The following is a 19,893-nucleotide window of genomic DNA, read 5'->3' as shown; positions in this document are numbered from 1 at the left end:
TGTTGTGGGGCGGAGGGAGGAGTGAATAAAGCACTGTACTAATCTAAGAAATAGAGCGTACTGTGAATGGTGTTGAAAAGTCAACGTGTTCATGGAAAGCTACTGTTTTCCATTCAGTCCCCTGGAAAACCCCTCATCTATGAATCACTTATGGACCGAACTCTTGCCTTCTTTCCGGCTCTTCTGAAAATGTGGAGAATGTTGGTGGAGACTGTCCCAGGATTAGCTACGCTATTCAGTGGGTATGGGGCTATCGCTGGTGAAATACCACTTTTGTCTTGCGTGTGGGAGGGGGGAACAAATATCTTTTTTTATTGTCCGTGACAATTGTTCTTAAACGACTAGAGTAAAAGTCATGGAAGTTACGGAGTTAGGGCTAACCAGAACACTGTATCCCACACAAAACATTATAATAAAATGTCTCTTGATTTCATTATGGTGTGTATTTGGTACATTTATTTTTGGGGGGTTTGATGTGGTGCAAATTCTGTCTTGTGCCTTAAAAGCTCATCAGGATTTTTCAATCCTTTTTTTTTTTAATGTTATTTGTTAAGCTCTTACTATGTGCCAGGCACTGTACTGAGCACTGGGGTAGACATGGTCCAATCTAGGAGGGAATAGAGGTTGATGGATTTGGCACTGGTGGCCTTTGAGAGGGTAGTTTCTGTGGAATGAAGCGGGTGGAAACCAGATTGGAAGGGGGTCACGGAGAGAAATGGAGGAGAGGAATTGGAGACAGTGGGTGTGGACAACTTGCTCAAGGAGTTGGGATAGGGATAGTAGTAGGGAGATGGGGGGATAACTGAAAAGGGAACTGTGGGGTCAAGGGAGGATTTTTTTTTTAGGAAAGGCAAGAATATGTTTGAAAGCAGTAGAGAAGATGCTATTGGAGAGTGAACAGTTGATGTTGGTTGGGGGAATAAGGGAGGGGGCAAACACTTTAATAAAGTGTAAAAGGATAGGGCCAGAGGAACAAGAGGAGGGTGTGGAATTTAAGAGGAGGCTGGAAATCACCTCTTGAGATACTACTGGGAATGATGGGAGAGTTGAAGAAGGGGCAGGAGGAGGGAGGGACTGCAAAGGAATAGGGGAGATTTCAGGGACATTTTACCAGATGGTTTCAATTTTCTCAAGAAATTATGTGGCCAGGTCATTAGGGGATGAGGAGGCGTGGAGGGAGGAGAGGAAGGGGGTTTGAGAATAATAATAATAATAATAATGACATTTGTTAAGTGCTTAGTATGTGTAAAGCACTGTACTAAGCCCTGGGGGGGATACAAGGTGATCAGGTTGTCCCACATGGGGTTCACAGTCTTAATCCCCATTTTATAGATGAGATCACTGAGGCTCACAGAAGTTAAGTGACTTGCTCAAGGTCACACAGCAGACATGTGGCGGAGCCGGGATTAGAATCCATGACCTCTGACTCCCAAGCCTGGGCTCTTTCCACTGAGCCATGCTGAGAAGGAAGTTAAATATCTGAAACAGCTGATGAAGGCAATGAGGATGGAATTCAGTGATGGAGAAGTGATGTTGTCAGGCCGAGGAGAGGGCAGAGCTAAAGCAGGCAAGTATGAACTTGAAGTGGATGAAGTCAGCCTGATATCTAGATTTCCGCCAGCGGCTCTCTACGACTCATGCACAGAAGCGAAGAGAGTGGACTTCTGAGGTGATCCAGGAATGAAGATTAGTGGTACAGCATTGGCAAAGGGTTAGGAGAGCGATTGATTTGAGTTCAGTAGAGAGGGTGGTGTTGAGGGCATCAATTTGGTCATCAAGGGAAGATAGTTTGGATGTGAAGACTAAATGGGGCACGGTGACTTGAGCAAATTGGATGGGGTTAAAAGATTGGAGGTCTCTGTGGAGGAACAGGATAGATTTGTGGGGAGGGGGTGTGTGGGAGAGAAGGTGGGTGAGGAGGCTGTGGTCAGTTAGAGGTATTCAGAGTTGGTGAGGGTAGAGAGTGAATAGTGACTAGAGATGATGAGATAGAGTGTGTGTCCAAGTTGAGAAGTGGGTGAGGTGGGGTGAAGCCGTAAGTCAGTGGAGTTGAGGAGTGATAGAAGGCAGGAATATATACCACCTGCCATCCAGTAATCAGTCAGTGGTATTTATGGAACGCTGACTGTGTGCAGAGCACTGTACTAAGCGCTTGGGATAGAATCAGTAGACACGTTCCCTGCTCACAACGACCTTACCTTGTATTGTACTCTCCCCAATGCTTAGGACAATGCTTGGCTCACAGGAGGCTCTCAATAAATTCATTATAAGACACATATAGTGTGTCTTATAATGAAGGCATATTGCCTTCCTTAGAAAGATAGCTCATCATGCAGGGTGAAAGTAGGTCTAGGTATGGGCTAGGCTTGGGGGCTAGTGGCAGGATTGGGGTTTTGGGGCTGGAGGAGTCAAGTGTCCTGAGTCCTTGGGGTTGGTGCAGAGCTGATGATGTTGACTGTGCTGCTGAGGTCTTATTTTCATTCCCGACCTCTGGGTGCTACTGGGAAGCTGGGGCAATCCTTGCAATAGGCTAGATTTGGGTATTTGAGATATGTTCTGCCATTTTATAATAATAAGATAATACAATATAGAATACATTATATAATAATAATAATACTAGTAATGGTATTTGTTAAGCACTTACTATGTGCCAGGCACTGAACTAAGCAGTGGCAGTGGTGGGTATACAAGCAAATCGGTTTGGATACAGTCCCTACCCTACATCAGGCTCACAGTATTAATTTCCATTTTAAAGGTGAGGGGACTGAGGGCCAGAGAAGTGAAGTGACTTGCCCAAGGTCACACAGCAGGCAAGTGACGGAGCCGGGATTAGAATCCAGGTCCTCTGAATCTCAGACCCATGCTCTTTCCACTAAGCCATGCTGCTATGCTTTAAAATCCACGGAAAGCCACGGTAGCAGGGGTTCAGGTATTGGATCTGAGCTTGGGTCTGGATAAAAGGTTGAAATCGAAGGCAGGTGGGAATTTGGCTACCTTAGGCAGAACGGGATAGGGACCAGAATGAAGGCAGAGGTAGAGGAGAAGAAAGGTGGGGGGAGTACAAAAAGGTGAAGCCCAGGACTCCCCGTTTCTGCCTCTACCCCTTCAGACTGGTTGTGTATTTGTGTTCATGGACATGCATGTGTAAGTACCTGCGCTTACAAGCATGTGAGCGTAAGGGATTGTGTGTTACTGTGTTTCTCTATCCGTGCCTCACTCTCACTGATGCTACCATCCATCCCCGCCCACCTGTTTCTGCTTTCTTCTCCAGCAAATTTTGGACCACTCTTTCTACTCCTGCCCGCTTGAAAGTTTTGCTCACAGCACTTCGCCTGGTTCTAATTAATAGGTCCTTTCATTCAACAGTTTCACTCCTTGTCTCTCTTGAAATAGTACTTTTATCAGTATTATTTCCTTCCTTTGACACTGTAAATGCCTTGAGGCCCTGGACGTTGTCTTCTGTTTCCTATGAATCACATTCCACATCATCATCATCCTCACTGTCAGTATTTATTGAATATCTGTGGTGTATAGCGGTCTTTATTAGCTGTTTCCTCTCAAGCCCCCCTCTGGAATGTAAGTTTGTTGTGGGCAGGGAATGTGTCTGTTGTTATATTGTGTTCTCCCAAGGGCTTAGAATAGTGCCTTGCACACAGTAAGTGCTCAATAAATATGACTGACTGACTGACTGGTATCTTTGCCCCTGACTAGCCCCATTAAATACCTAAGGCTTCATTGGCCTTGGGAAACACAGACTTTAAAGGATGAAAGGAGTACAGTTGGCAATGAAGCAATTTTTTTTAAAGCCAGGCCAGGGTGGGGAGGCCCACATAATGGGAGCTGTGGGAATGGAAGTTTCAAAGAATTGTGGGGAGGGCCGGATAGATGTGGCTAAGGGGTGGGCCGGGCTTCAAAGATGGAGAAAGTGGTAGTCTGTCAGATGTGAAGGAGGAGGGAGTTCCAAGCAGAAGGAAAGATGTAAGCAAGAGGTTATTGGGAAGAGATGAGAACCAGGCACATTGAGTAGGTTGGCATTAGAAATGTGAAGAGTGTGGCTTGGGGTGTAATGGCAGAGTAGTAAAGACAAGGAGGTGTGCGAGCTGATTGAGTGCCTTAAAGCTGATTGAATTTGGAGAGTGAGCACAAGAAGAAAATTATAGAGGTAACTGTCAACAAAAGTCAGCTTTTGTTGGAATCAATAAACTGAAAAACGCCAAGTGGGGAGGATGGCTGATGGGATTTTAGAGTGAATTAGGCTCCGGGTGAATCTGCTTCAGAGATGGCAAATTGATACTCCATGTCTGACCCCTGAGCTCACTGAAGAATCATCAGCCCATCAATGGTACCATTGTCAAACTTTATCTCTTAAATAGGAGGGCGCAATTTAAAATGTTCAAGAGTGAACCCCTAAGTCAGCTGGCATTTAAAAAAAAAATCAAGGGTCATCAAAAAACAAATCAAGGGCAGCCCTGAATGGGCCTGGGGGAAAGGGGTACCAGGTCAAAAGCTGATTTATGAGCTCTAGCTTTCAAAGAAGCTCCCATTATTTGCTGGATCCTGGGATGTAGCCCAGGGAAGTCATTTTGCAACTGTGGAGCTCTAAAGATAATGAAATTTACAGAGAAAGAGAAGAAGGGTAAATCTGTCAAAGGGGAGGTGTTTCTGTGTAGGAAGTCATGAGAAGAGTCAGGTAGATAATAGAGCATGGAAAATATAGTTTTATTTCTCAAACATAAATGGCAGTTAAGGTTCTGCTAATAGATTTTTACCTGTTTATATCAGACAATACGGCATCACATAGGAAATATTTATGTGATCTTGGGGGATTTGTGTGGGAACTGACGTTTGTACATGAGGTTTGTATGGGAAAATTCAGGGAGGATCATCCTATGGCACTTCTTCCTGGTCTCATTATCTAAGTAAGGCTTGAGATTATACCCGAGAATTCGAGCCAGGCCTGATTGTACAGGCTGTAGCTGCCTCTCTTTGATCTGGGACCACTCAACAGCCTTCTTGTCCTGTATACAGACCGCCATGAGCTCTTTCTGCCTCTCTCTCAGGAGCTCCACCTCCCTGACCAAGTCCGTCAGCCCGATGGTGGACTCGATCTTCCTCCAGAACGTCTCGTTGAAGTGGCGGTAGAGCTGCCAGTCCAGGGAGCACCAGGCCTTCACCTTCTCCCGACTCTCCCGACTCAGGGTCTGGATGGAGTCCCGACTTCTGGAATTCAGCTTGAAGTAGACCACGTCATCCAGGTCCCAGCAGAGTGTGTTTTTCAGGAGGACCATCGACTCGTCAAAATAATCCGCCATGAGGATCAGCTGGAACCGCTCTTCAATCTCTTCTATTTTGCTGCGGACATAGCCTTCGGTGTCTTTGGCGTCGTTATCGTAGCCAAAATCGAACCACATGAAATTTCTCGCAACCATGTTGCCTATGTCTCTTCTTGGGTTATAGTAACTTAGTGGGGAGGCCAGAAATTCATCCAGGGTCTTGGTTCTCTTGAAGGCGCCTGCAAATCTGAAATAGACGTAGGAGGATTCCAGCAAGGAAATAGGGTTCCGCAGGATGGAAAAGAAGAAGGTATTGCGAGGCATTATTTTTTGGACCTGTTCCATTTGAAAGAAGAGAGCACAGAGAAAGCTGCTATTAGCTCAAAGTTCTTTACTTTCATTTTCATAATTGAATAGTGCCAGTTATTCTCTGGACTCTAAGCTTGTTAGGGGCAGGGAATGTTATATTGTATTATATTGTATTTTACTCTCCCAAGGGCTTAATACAGTCTTTCTGTCATGCTGTCGAGACGTCTTCGACCCATAGCGATGCCATGGACACATCTCTCCCAGGACGCCCCACCTCCATCTGCAATCGTTCTGGTAGTGTATTTGGAGAGTTTTCTTGGTAAAAATATGGAAATGGTTTACCGTTGCCTCCTTCCGCACAGTAAACTTGAGTCTCCTCCCTCGACTCTATCCCATGCTGCTGCTGCTTGGCACAGGTGAGTTTTGACTTGTAGCAGATTGCCTTCCACTTGCTAGCCACTGCCCAAGCTAGGAATGGAATGGATATGCCTCTGCTTTACTCTCCCTCCAGTAGTCGAGACTTGTAGAGTACTGGAAACTCTACAGATGTGACCCTGAGAGGAGCTTAATACAGCTCTCTGCACATAAATGCTCAATAAACTCCACTGATGGATGGATGGATCCTCTGATGCCCACATATTTATGTTTGTTTAATTTTGAGCATTTTCCCTTAGACCAAAAAAACTTTCATGATCAATCAATCAATCAATTAATCGTATTTATTGAGCGCTTACTGTGTGCAGAGCACTGTACTAAGCACTTGGGAAGTACACTTCCATCATTAGCCAATGGATGTAGGATTCTGGGACACATAAGCTCTGCCTCTAGACTGTTAGTTCCTTGTGGGTTAGGAGTATGCCTTCCAATTCTAGAGTACCGTACACTCCCAGTTGCTTAGTACGATGCTCTCCAAAGAGCAAGTGCTCATTAAATGCTATCTATTGATTGACATGATGTGAGCAAAAATCATTTGAGTAGTAATGAATAACTAAAGTTCCAAAAGGCAAAGCCACAGGGCCACCTATGAGGCAGTTGTAGAAGGGAATGTAGTGGAAAGAGCATGGAACTTGGAGTCAGAAGACTTGGGTTCTAATCCCGGTTCCACCACTTGTCTGTTGTGTGACCTTGGGCAAGTCATTTAACTTCTCTGTGCCTCTGTTATAATAATAATAATGATGACATTTAAGTGCTATGTGCAAAGCACTGTTCTAAGCACTGGGGGGATATAAGGTGATCAGGTTGTCTCACGTGGGGCTCACAATTTTAATCCCCATTTTACAGATGAGGTAACTGAGGCTCAGAGAAGTTAAGTGACTTGCCCAAGGTCACACAGCAGACATGTGGCAGAATGGGGATTCGAACCCACGACCGCTGACTCCCAAGCCCGGGCTCTTTCCACTGAGCCACGCAGCTTCTCTAGTTATCTTCTCTACTTCTCAGAGTTATCTCATCTGCTAAAAGGGGATTAAGACTATGAGTCTTATATGGGAGAGGGACTGTGTCTAACCTGCTTATCTTGTATCTCCTCAGAGATATGTGTGCTTGGCACATAATAGGTGTTCAACAAATCTCATTAAAAAGGGAGGAGTGGAGAGAGAGAGGCTCCCACCAAGAACAATCAATGAGCTTCTGTTCAAGACTGAGAACCTGTGTGGAGGAATTGATTCTATCGCTTAGGTCTTGTACAGTGTCTCCTCACATTCCCTCATCCCTGCCGGTCATGTTTTCCCTGAGGCACAGAGTGCACCAAGTGAGAGGTGGGCAGGGATGCAGCACATTACAGAGGGGGCACTGGTCTTTGCCCATATCGGACACATCAGACAGGTAGCACGGTGCTTAGTTCTCCTGATTCCCGGAGAAGTGCTCCTTCAATAAAGGATGGAGGGAAAAGGGAGAAAAAGATAGGAGAAGATAGGGAGAGAGCGCAGTAAGCAGTAGGAGAAGATGGGGAGAGAGACAAGGGAGAAAGAAAGGGGTGGGCACAGCACACAAGGAAAAGAAACTGAAGACAAGTATAAGAACAGAGGAAGAGAGGGATCTGTGTTTGGTGAAGGGTGACAGGAACAACGAAAGGGAGAGGAAAATTGAGTGGCAGCCAAATAGGAAGATGCTTAGAACAGTGCTTGGCACATAGTAAGCACTTTATAAATGCCATCATTACTATTATTCTCTGAGCCTCAGTTCCCTCATCTATAAAATGGGGATTGAGACTGTGAGCCCCACGTGCGACAACCTTGGTTACCTTGTATTCCCCCCTCCCAGCGCTTAGAACAGTGCTTGGCACATAGTAAGCACTTTATAAATGCCGTCATTATTATTATTCTCTGCGCCTCAGTTCCCTCATCTGTAAAACGGGGATTGAGACTGTGAGCCCCACATGGGACAACCTTGGTTACCTTGTATTCTCCCCTCCCAGCGCTTAGAACAGTGCTTGGCACATAGTAAGCGCTTTATAAATGCCATTATTATTATTATTCTCTGTGCCTCAGTTCCCTCATCTGTAAAACGGGGATTGAGACTGTGAGCCCCACGTGGGACAACCTTGGTTATCTTGTATTCCCCCTCCCAGCACTTAGAACAGTGCTTGGCACATAGTAAGCGCTTTATAAATGCCATCATTATTATTATTCTCTGTGCCTCAGTTCCCTCATCTGTAAAACGGGGATTGAGACTGTGAGCCCCACGTGGGACAACCTTGGTTATCTTGTATTCCCCCCTCCCAGCACTTAGAACAGTGCTTGGCACATAGTAAGCGCTTTATAAATGCCATCATTATTATTATTCTCTGTGCCTCAGTTCCCTTATCTGTAAAACGGGGATTGAGACAGTGAGCCCCACGTGGGACAACCTTGGTTACCTTGTATTCCCACCTCCCAGCGCTTAGAACAGTGCTTGGCACATAGTAAGTGCTTTATAAATGCCATCATTATCATTATTATTATTATTATGAGAAGGGCAAACTAAGAATGGTACATGGAAGCAGCTTGGTCTAGAGGAAAGAGCGTGCACATGGGAGTCAGAGGACCTGGGTTCTAACCTGGGCTCCACCGCTTTGCCTGCTGTGTGAGCTTGGACAAATCACTCTACTTCTCTGTGCCTCAATTTCCTTATCTGTAAAATGGAGATTAAATCCTACTCCCTCCTACCTTAGACGGTGAGCTGTATATGGGGCAGAGAGTGTGTGTGTTCAGTGGTATTTGTTAAATGCATAATAATAATAACGATGATGATAATAGTATTTGTTAAGCTCTTCCTATGTTCCAGACACTGTTCTAAGCACTGGGGGAGATACAATATAAGCAGGTTAGACAAAGTCCCTCTCCCACATAAGGACTCCCAGTCTTAATCCCCATTTTACAGAAGAGGTAACTGAGGCACAAGGAAAGGAAGTGACTTGCCCAAGGTCACACAGCAAGGTGGAGCAGAGATTAGAACCCATGACCTCTGACTCCTGGGCCCATTCTCTTTCCACTAGGCCACTAGGTTATGTCCAAACTAATTATCGTCTATGTACTCCAGAGTTAAGTACAGTGCTTTAATAAAATACCATAATTATTATTAGTATTACAGAGGAGGCAGTAAACATGAGAGAAAGAGACAGAGATAAACATACACACACATACAAGAGTTGAGGATCATAGTAGGTGAGGTGGAAAAAGTCAAGGAGAGAAAAGAAGGCTAGCAAGGATAGGAAGCGGGGGAAAAAGAGAAAGAAATAGAAAAGCAACTGAATTTCTCATCCAGTTGAAGCATAGAGATTTCTGCTTGTGATTTTTTAATTACCCACAATATGCCAGTTTATTCTACAACTCATATAATAGTTTTGCTTTTTAAGAACCTTTCAACCTATATTCTTGAGCTATTTAGACAACTCATATAAATTTCAGTTGCGGATACTTGAATAAGCCTGCCTTTAGGAATGTGACTCATACGGTTGTATTTTACTTGAAGGAGACTCATTAAACAAGTTGTGGGACATTCAGTTAATCAACCCTAAAAAGGATTAATGGTAGAAATTGTACTGGTGGGATTTGAACTAGAGAATTGAGGGAAACTAACTTGGCATAACTGAGACGTATATCTCTATATTTATATGTGTATAAATACTCTTTATATAAAGAGAAGCAGCGTGGCTGCTTCAAGAGAAGCAGCATGGCTCAGTGGAAATAGCCCAGGCTTTGGAGTCAGAGGTCATGGGTTCAAATCCCGACTCCACCACTTGTCAGCTGTGTGACTTTGGGCAAGTCACTTAACTTCTCTGGGCCTCAGTTCCCTCATCTGTAAAATGGGGATGAAGACTGTGAGCCCCCCGTGGGACAACCTGATCACCTTGTAACCTCCTCAGCGCTTAGAACAGTGCTTTGCACATAGTAAGCGCTTAATAAATGCCATTATTATTATTATTATATATATACTCTTTTTACCCTCCCAAGTGCTCAGTACAGTGCTCTCCACACAGTAAGTGCTCAATTAATACCACTGACTGGATGATTGATATATTAATGTAATAGAATATCAAATAGTGCTTATATGAGCCTCAACCAAGAAACAACAAGGATAAATCCCAACTCTTGGGTTGTGTCCGATTTATTGTAAATCTACACTGTAAAGGTGGATTAGGGCGGATTTTGATATTCTACACGTGTTTGAACTCGGGAGGAATTAACTGGAATCTGTTGCCAAGCTCTATTATGTCTCTGAATCTTACCTCAGGAAAGTTGAACCTCAGGTGATTTCCCATGATGTTGTGGTTTGGCCCAGTGGTTTGAAAATCCTCCACATAATTAACCAGGAATGGGGAGGGGTAGCCGAAACTGAACTTTTTGCCTATTGGTAGAGCGACAGTGAGGTTCCTCTTCTCTGCAAAGCGGAAGAGGACGTTCAGAATCGTACTGCTGCCGGTTTTGTGGGTCTTCAGGAACATAATATTAGTTGAAGGCTGGCAAAGGATTGGCTTTGGACTGGCCAAAAGAAGATATGGCAACCTGCCGAAACAGACACGCACAGAAGAGTGTGATGATAGACAGACCGTCCATAACCGACTTTCCAGAAGTCTTCAGAAACCCAGGTAGCCCACCAGAAAATGTACGAGCCCACCAGACTCTCGTCATCCTCAACTACAGTCCCTTTAGACTGTAAACTCACTGTGGGCAGGGAATGTGTCAGTTTATTGTTGTATTGTAGTCTCCCAAGTGCGTAGTACAGGGCTCTGCACACTGTACGATTGACTTATATCAGTAAGTATGATTGGCTTTCTAATTGACTAATGAGGCATTGATGTGAGTGCCACCAAGGTGCTAAAGAGGGTGTCACCAGTCAACCAGCTCTGAGGGTTACGTGTTTAATTTGAATGGAAATTCTGATTTTTTAAAAATGTTATTTGTTAAGCGCTTACAGTGTGCCAGGCACCGTGCTAAGCACTGGGGTAGATACAAGCTAATCAGGTTGGACGCAGTCCATGTCCCACTTGGGGCTCACGGTCTTAATCCCCATTTTACAGATGAGGTAACCGAAGCACAGATATGCTAATAATAATAATAGTAATGATAATAATGATGGTATTTGTTAAGCGCTTACTATGTGCCAAGCACTGTTCTAAGCGCTGGGGTAGATACAAGGTAATCAGGTTGTCCCATGTGGGGCTCATAGTCTTAATCCCCATTTTACAGATGAGGTAACCGAAGCACAGATATGTTAATAACAATAATAGTAATGATAACAATGATGGTATTTGTTAAGCGCTTACTATGTTCCAAACACTGTTCTAAGCGCTGGGGTAAATACAAGGTAATCAGGTTGTCCCATGTGGGGCTCATAGTCTTAATCCCCATTTTGAAGATGAGGTAACTGAGGCACAGAGAACTTAAGTGACTTGCCCAAAGTCACACAGCAGACAAGCGGTGGAGCTGGGATTGGAACCCAGGTCCTTTGACACCCAGACCTGTGCTCCATTCACTAGACAATGCTGCGTCTCTTGCTTTCAACTGGTGCAGGTGGCCAACTTCCACGTGGCCGTGAGGAAGGTGCATCAGGTTTCCTGGGAGACCACTCTCACCTTCAGATGTCCTGTCAAGCACTGTCAACCCAGCCTGCACACTTCCCTAATGCTAACCTTCTCACTGTGCCTCAGTCTCCCCCTCTTGTCATCGACCCACGTTCTGCCTCTGACCTGGAATGCCTTCTCTCCTCAAATGTGACAGGCTATTACCCTCCCCCGCTTCAGAGCCTTATTGATGGCACATAATAACAATAATGACATTTATTAAGCGCTTACTATGTGCAAAGCACTGTTCTAAGCGCTGGGGAGGCTACAAGGTGATCAGGTTGTCCCATGGGGGGGCTCACAGTCTTCATCCCCATTTTACAGATGAGGGAACTGAGGCACAGAGAAGTGAAGTGACTTGCCCACAGTCACACAGCTGACAATTGGCAGAGCCGGGATTTGAACCCATGACCTCTGACTCCAAAGCCCAGGCTCTTTCCACTCAGCCAAACTGCTTCTCATGTGTGAAGCCACACTGCTTCTCATCTGCTTCACATCTCCACCAAGAGGCCTTCCCAAACTTTCCCCACCCTGCCCTTCCTCTTCTCCCACTCTCTTCCGCATTTCCCTGACTTGCTTCCTTTGTTCTTCCCTTTCCCAGCCCCTCAGCACTTGTGGATATGCCTGTAATTTATTTATTTGTATTGATGCCTGTCTCCCCATCAACCATGTATTCGTTAATTTATATCTATTGTATACTCCAGCAAATCATAAGCCACTAGAAGGCAGGGGAAACGCTTCATCCTTTGTTGTGCTCTGCACTCAGAGGGCACTGATGCCCTCTGCTACTAACTGTACTCTCCCAAGTGCTTTGTACAGTGCTTTGCACATAGTAGGCACTCAACAAATACCATTGACGATGAGGATACTGGTCCAATCACTGTCACCTTCAAAATCTAATGATAATAAAAATGGCATTTATTAAGCACTTACTATGTGCAAAGCACTGTTCTGAGGGCTGGAGAGGTTACAAGGTGATCAGGTTGTCCCATGGGGGGGGCTCACAGTCTTCATCCCCATTTTACAGATGAGGTAACTGAGGCCCAAAGAAGTGAAGTGATTTGCCCAAAGTTACACAGCTGACAATTGGCAGAGCTGGGATTTGAACCCATGACCTCTGACTCTAAAGCCTGTGCCCTTTCCACTGACCCACGCTGTTTCTCAAAGGGGTGTATATACAATTACCATGAAGCTAATCTTACTTTATGGGCTGCAATCCTCCTGTTTGGCAATTTCCCTTTCCCAAGTGGTAGCAACCCCTCTCAGGGTCACACCTGGTGAGTTTCCAGTACTCTACCAGTCTCGACTATGGGAGGGAGAGTCAAGCAGAGGGCCTACCCATTCCATTCCCAGCTTGGGCAGTGGCTAGTGAGTGGCAGGCAATCTGCTACAAGTCAAACCCATGGGAGAGAGTAGAGGGCGGAGACTCAAGTTTATTCATTCATTCAATCGTATTTATTGAGCGCTTACTGTGTGCAGAGCACTGTACTAAGCACTTGGGAAGTACAAGTTGACAATACATAGAGACGGTCCCTACCCAACACAGGCTCACAGTCTAGAAGGGGGAGACAGACAACAAAACATATTAACAAAATAAAATAAATAGAACAAATAGACTAGACTGTGAGCCCACTGTTGGGTAGGGACCGTCTCTATATGTTGCCAACTTGTACTTCCCAAGCGCTTAGTACGGTGCTCTGCACACAGTAAGCGCTCAATAAATACGATTGATTGAAATAGGCACAGGTAAAATAAATAGAGTAATAAATACGTACAAACATATATACATATATATAGGTGCTGGGGGGAGGGGAAGCAGGTAAGGTGGGGGGATGGGGAGGAGGGGGAGAGGAAGGAGGGGGCTCAGTCTGGGAAGGCCTCCTGGAGGAGGTGAGCTCTCAGGAGGGTTTTGAAGGGAGGAAGAGTTTACTGTGTGAAAGGAGGCAATGGTAAATGGTAAATCACTTCCGTGTTTTTCCGTATTTCCGTATTTTTCCGTATTCCGTATGTTTACCAAGAAAACTGTATGGATACACTACCAGAACAATTGCAGATGGAGGCGGGGCATTCCGGGAGAGATGTGTCCTTGGAGTTGCTATGGGTCGGAGACGACTCGATAGTGGAATAGGAGACAAGGCAAGCATTAGCGAAGAGGAGGCAGGGCTGGGTCGGAGACGAGGTAGGACTCCCTCTGCAGTGAGGTCAGGGGTTGGAGGTCCAGGGGTTCAGAGCGGCCTACCTCATTTTTCCCCAGGGGAAGGCGGAGCTTGTTTGCAGCTGGGAAGGAGGGGAAAAGCAGGGAGGTCTACAGGTCTGCTTTTCTGGATGAGCCATCATAGGGGCCATTGTATGGAGGGGAGCCCCTCTTCGGGTTTCAGACCCACTCCTCTCCCCATCCCCACCCCAGTGAGGCTGGGGACAGAACTGGGGCTCCAGTCTGGGGCACCCCAGGTGTCCTAAAGTTTTCTTAGGCTCCCTGAAAGCTGGGCTGGACTCTCCAGTGTAACTCAGCTCAGAATCCCAATGGCACAGTGGATAGAGAAGCAGCGTGGCTCAGTGGACCTAGCTCAGCTAGCTCTCTTCCTCCCTTCAAGGCCCTACTGAGAGCTCACCTCCTCCAGGAGGCCTTCCCAGACTGAGCCCCTTCCTTCCTCTCCCCCTCGTCCCCCTCTCCATCCCCCCATCTTACCTCCTTCCCTTCCCCACAGTATCTGTATATATGTATATATGTTTGTACATATTTATTACTCTATTTATTTTACTTGTACATATCTATTCTATTTATTTTATTTTGTTAGTATGTTTGGTTTTGTTCTCTGTCTCCCCCTTTTAGACTGTGAGCCCACTGTTGAGTAGGGATTGTCTCTATATGTTGCCAACTTGTACTTCCCAAGCGCTTAGTACAGTGCTCTGCACACAGTAAGTGCTCAATAAATACGATTGATTGATTGGAAAGAGCCCGGGCTTTAGAGTCAGAGGTCATGGGTTCAAATCCCGACTCTCCTAATTGTCAGCTGTGTGACTCTGGGCAAGTCACTTCACTTCTCTGGGCCTCAGTTCCCTCATCTGTAAAATGGGGATGAAGACTGTGAGCCCCCCGTGGGACAACCTGATCGCCTTGTAAACTCCCCAGTGCTTAGAACAGCGCTTGGCACATAGTAAGCGCTTAAGAAATGCCGTTATTATTGTTATAGAGCACGGGCCTGGGAATCAGAAGATTGGAGGTTCTAATCCTGGCTCTGCCACTTTTCTGCTGTGTGACCTTGGGCAAGTCACTTCACTTCTTTGGACTTTAGTCCCCCTTGTCTGTAAAATGGGGATTAAGTCTGTGAGCCCATGTGGGACAGGGACTGTGTCCAACACTATTTGCTTGTATCCACCCCAGCGCTTAGTAGAGTGCCTGGCACACAGTAAGCACTTAACAAATACCACAATTATTATGATTATTATTATTATTATTGCCATCATTTCTCCAATATCCGTTTTTCCAGAGCTTCCACTTTGTGTAGAAGGCACGGGATTACCAGTGCCTTCTTGATTCTTGAGAAACAGAGTGCCTGCTGCCTATCATGTGAAGGGAAAGCGACTGCTAATTCTGTTGTATTAATGCTCAGTGCAGTACTCTGTGCATAGTAAGCGTTCAATAAATACCTTTGATTGATTGATTGATTGATTAAAAGCAAGATACAGTGGGTGCCTGGTGCCCACTATACCAACCCTCAGGTAAAGTGCAACCCTCAAGGAAGCAGCGTGGCTCGGTGGAAAGAGCCCGGGCTTGAGAGTCATAGGTCATGGGTTCAAATCCCAGCTCTTCCACGAGTCAGCTGTGTGACTTTGGGCAAGTCACTTAACTTCTCTGGGCCTCAGTTACCTTATCTGTAAAATGGGGATTAAGACTGTGAGCACCCCGTGGGACAACCTGATCACCTTGTTCATTCATTCATTCAACTGTATTTATGGAGCACTTACTATGTGCAGAGCACTGTACTAAGCGCTTGGGAAGTACAAGTTGGCAACATATTAACCATTCAGTGCTTAGAACAGTGCTTTGCACATAGTAAGCACTTAATAAATGCCATTATTATTATTAATCCCCATTTTACAGATGAGGTAACTGAGGCCCAGAGAAGTGAAGTGACTTGCCCAAAGTCACACAGCTGACAATTGGCGGAGCTGGGATTTGAACCCATGACATCTGACTCCAAAGCCCGTGCTCTTTCCCACTAAGCCACGCTGCTTCTCAGCTGTTTGTCAGCTGTGTGACTTTAGGCAAGTCACTTAACTTCTCTGTGCCTCAATTTCCTCATCTGCAAAATGGGGATTAAGACTGTGAGCCCCACGTGGGACAACCTGATCACCTTGTATCCTCCCTCAGCGCTTAGAACAGTGCTTTGCACATAGTAAGTGCTTAACAAATGTCATTATTATTATTATTATTATCTACCCTCCTGTGCACTAAACCAGAAGGGTTTGTGCCACTGGGCTGGAGGCTCAACAGGCAGATTATCCCACCAATCAAGTCCCTCCTGGAGGAACCCATCAGGGAAGCTCCAGGAGGGACTTGATTGGTGAGATAATCAGGGGTAATCGATCAATCAGGGAAGGTCGGGGGAGAGGCTGACTATAAATCAGTGTTTCAATTGGAAGAATTCAAAAATCTTCTACCTCAGTGTTTGGCACAAAGATTGATAAATACCACCATCATCCTTACCAAACATGTACCTTGGTTGACTCCATGAGAGTGTACTCAACTGTTTCTGTTGACTCTCATCCTATTCTATCCAGTTAGATGAGTGTTGTGAGAAGAGCATTCCCTAATTCCCCAACAACACCTAGTAATCATATACAATTTGGCTTCAAGCTACCAAAACGAAAGGCGATAGAAAAGGGTATTTCTTAGGGAAGGCAGAACTGGACTGAACATGAAATTAAGAATCTCCTGAACCTGAGCTTTCTTTTGATCTTTCCTTGGAGCCCGGAGAACACCTGCTCTCAGGAGGTACATTTTATTTGCTGGATTAATACAGGGAAGAAAGTATTTTAGCCAACATTCCCCTCTCAGTCTTCCAAAGAGAACGTGTCTACCCACTCTTTTATATTGTACTCTCTCAAACACTTAGTACAGTGCTCTGCACACAGTAAGTGCTTAATAAATACGATTGATTAATAGGTTCCCTATGGCAAGGAAGTGCAAACTCAGCCATCTCCACTTGTTCTGATCTTAAACTGCTGGCTGGTGATTAGCTTCTAGCCTCAGGAGGGGAGAACATTTGCTCACCTGTTAAACTTGTAGACCTCTCGGTGAGCCAGGAGGATCCATTTCAGAACTATGAGCCCCAGGGATGCAACGAAAAGACAGCAAAGCAGCTGGAGAATCCTGGAGCAAAGAGTCAGAAGAATGCAGCTCATTCAGGCATATCATAGAAATGTTGCCCTCATCCAAATTTCTGCCAACTGTGTTATATTATACTCTCTCAAGTGCTTAGTTGATGGTTTTGACACTTGTCTACATGTTTTGGTGTCTGTCTCTCCCTTCTAGACTGTGAGCTCGTGGTTGGGTAGGGACCGTCTCTATATGTTGCCGACTTGTACTTTCCAAGCGCTTAGTACAGTGCTCTGCACACAGTAAGCGCTCAATAAATACAATTGGATGAATGAATAGCAGAGTGCTCTGCACATAAGCAGCATAGCTTAGTGGACAGAGCATGGCCCTGGGAGTCAGAAGGACCTGCTTTCTAATCCTGGCTCTGCTGTGTAACCTTGGGCAAGTCATTTCACTTCTCTCTGCCTCAGTTACCACATCTATAAAATGGGGATTAAGACTATGAGCCCTATGTGAGGCAGGGACTGTGTCCAACCTGATTAGCTGACCTCTACCTTAGTGTTTAGAACAGTGCTTAGCACATAGTAAGTGCTTAACAAGTACCATAATAGTAATAATAATTATTATTATTTTAGGAAGCATTCAATAATTATCACTGATAATAATAATAATGGCATTTGTTAAATGCTTACTATTTGCAAAGCACTGTTCTAAGCGCTGGGACAATACAAGGTGACCGGTTTGTCCCATGTGAGGCTCACAGTCTTAATCCCCATTTTACAGATGAGGGAACTGAGGCTCAGAGAAGTTAAGTGATTTGCCCAAGGTCACACAGCAGACATGTGGTGGAGTTGGGATTAGAACCCAAGACCTCTGACTCCCAAACCCGGGCTCTTTCCACTGAGCCACGCTGCTTCTCCTGATGATAGATGATGGTTCAAAAAATCGATTGCAAATTTTACCCAGGGGGAATGGTATCAGTCAATCAATGGTATTTATTGAGCACTTTTGGTGTGTGGAGCACTGTACTAAATGCTTGGGAAAGTACAGTACAACAGAATTGGTGGAAGAAATCGTGAAGGTTACAGGAGGAGAGAGAGACAAAATAAATTAGGGGTAGGGGAAGTAGTAGAGCACAGGAATATTTACCCAAGTACTGCTGGGCTGGGATAATGATCAAGGTACTTAAGGAAAGTGAGGATATAGAAAAAGAGGGCAGCTTTTCTGGAATTTGTATTACTGCTTTGGCATAGCCTTAAGCAAGGGCTATTTACTGACTATTCTGAGACCTATCTCTCCTCCCCATAAAAGAACTAATTCCCCTTCCAAGCTGTGGGGTGTCTGGCCACATATACCAGTCAGAACTGAGGATAGGGGAAAACTCAGGGCCGGCTAATGAGTCCTAGGTTCACAAGACAACAGTGTTACTGTTTCTCTGGGATCCTCAACTCTGAATTTCCTGATTTTGTGATGCCCTTTGAAATGCTGGTTGATTCAGCATTCAGTCCTCGCTGCTTCTGCAGTTGCTCTCTGTGTTTTGGAACCTTCATTTCCTCCCCATAGAAATCCCCCAGTCCAGTCATTTGGCAGACGGAGAGCCTCTGTGGCTACTGTACAGATCTGGGATTTTATTTATTTATAAAATGTCCGTCTCCCTCTCTAGACAGTAAGCTCGTCATGGGCAGGGAATGTGTCTGTGACGGTGTTATATTCTGTACTCTCCCAAGCGCTTAGTACAGTGCTCCACACCCAGTAAGCGCTCAATAAATACGATTGCCTGGTGGACAACCCTCCAGTCCCGTTTCATTAAAACCCAAGTTGCATTTTTTGAGTAACTCTTGCCTGCTCCCTTTTCCTCTCTTTCTCCTTCGACCCCCTCCTTTCCTTACCTGCATCTCCTATGTGAAAATCCCATTCCGTCTTCAGGCTCCCCACAGAACGCCACCCAACGTGCGAGACCTCCCCACCTGCTCGAGATCCGTATCCCTCAGCCTTCTCCAGCAGCAATGTGCGTTCCCACTGGAGGTCCTGCAGACTGGGCCTTGGTCTTCGGCTCATCCGGACGTCACGATATTCCCAACAATAAACTCAACGGAGTTAAACGTTCAGAAAGAAGCCATTCCAGAATGACGAATAAGCAGGTTTATAAGTCCTTTCAAAGTTCATTTCCAAAGACAGTAAAGAGAGTCCCACATCTAAAGCAGCCTCTTCCCCACGCTTGGTGTAGGTGGATATAATAACACCGAGGAGACTTAAACGTTTATAAGTATCATGGAGAGGGCCTTCTGTGATACCTCTTTGATCTGCGTCCCGGGAATTCGGTCTTAGAACCCCGGTCATGACCAAGCGATCACCGAAAAGAGGGGGTAGAGGAGGTCTCGGGTTAGATTGCATTCAAAATTTTAAAGGGATTATTTGTTTGGTTGTTTATGGTATTTGTTAAGCACTCACTTTGTGCCATGAACTGTACTAAGCGCTGGGGTGGATGCAAGTTAATCAGGTTGGACACAGTTCCTGTCCCACATGGGGCTCACCATCTTAATCCCTATTTTATAGATGAAATAACTGAGGCGCAGAGAAATGAAGTGACTTGCCCAAAATCATGCAGCAGATAAGTGGTGGAGTCAGGATTAGAACCCCAGTCCTTCTGACTCCCAAACCCGTGCTCTATCCACTAGCCCATGCTGCTTCTCTTAATGCTAGAAATCTAGAAAGGACAGATTTTGGAATACACAGTGATTCATTAGGTCAGGGACAGATTTTGAAATGGTGCCACAGGGAACAGAAAGACAAATGACTCAGAGAAATTGCTTTGATATGAAGTTCATCACCACGAAGGACAAGGGAGTTATTGTATTTTGGAAATCACAGGTGGATACATGTCTTTTTCCGGCTTCACCGACCTCATCCTCTGATTGAGGAAGACCAAGGGGTCAGGAGTGTGG

At 45.3% G+C, this 19,893-nt stretch overlaps 1 protein-coding gene and 2 non-coding genes across 3 annotated transcripts; 1 reads left to right on the top strand and 2 right to left on the bottom strand.

Annotated features, from left to right (window-relative positions):
* Window positions 1–4,794: 4,794 nt before the first annotated feature.
* LOC119930463 (galactose-3-O-sulfotransferase 2-like) lies at window positions 4,795–19,006 on the bottom strand. The gene is made up of 4 exons (XM_038748790.1): window positions 18,838–19,006; window positions 16,491–16,638; window positions 10,291–10,567; window positions 4,795–5,609 (listed from the first exon to the last, which is right to left on the bottom strand). Exons 1-4 carry the CDS (start codon window positions 19,004–19,006, stop codon window positions 4,809–4,811), a joined length of 1,395 nt encoding a protein of 464 aa, XP_038604718.1. The 3' UTR covers window positions 4,795–4,808.
* On the bottom strand, window positions 6,009–6,146 carry LOC119931146. Its single transcript, XR_005452003.1, has one exon. It is a non-coding gene; the product is annotated as a small nucleolar RNA SNORA7 (small nucleolar RNA).
* LOC119931108 lies at window positions 12,882–13,020 on the top strand. The gene has a single exon (XR_005451970.1). It is a non-coding gene; the product is annotated as a small nucleolar RNA SNORA7 (small nucleolar RNA).
* Window positions 19,007–19,893: the final 887 nt, after the last annotated feature.

This window comes from Tachyglossus aculeatus, chromosome 7, assembly GCF_015852505.1.
Source record: "Tachyglossus aculeatus isolate mTacAcu1 chromosome 7, mTacAcu1.pri, whole genome shotgun sequence".
Lineage (NCBI taxonomy): Eukaryota > Metazoa > Chordata > Mammalia > Monotremata > Tachyglossidae > Tachyglossus > Tachyglossus aculeatus.
This window is presented reverse-complemented; position numbering and strand designations above follow the sequence as displayed.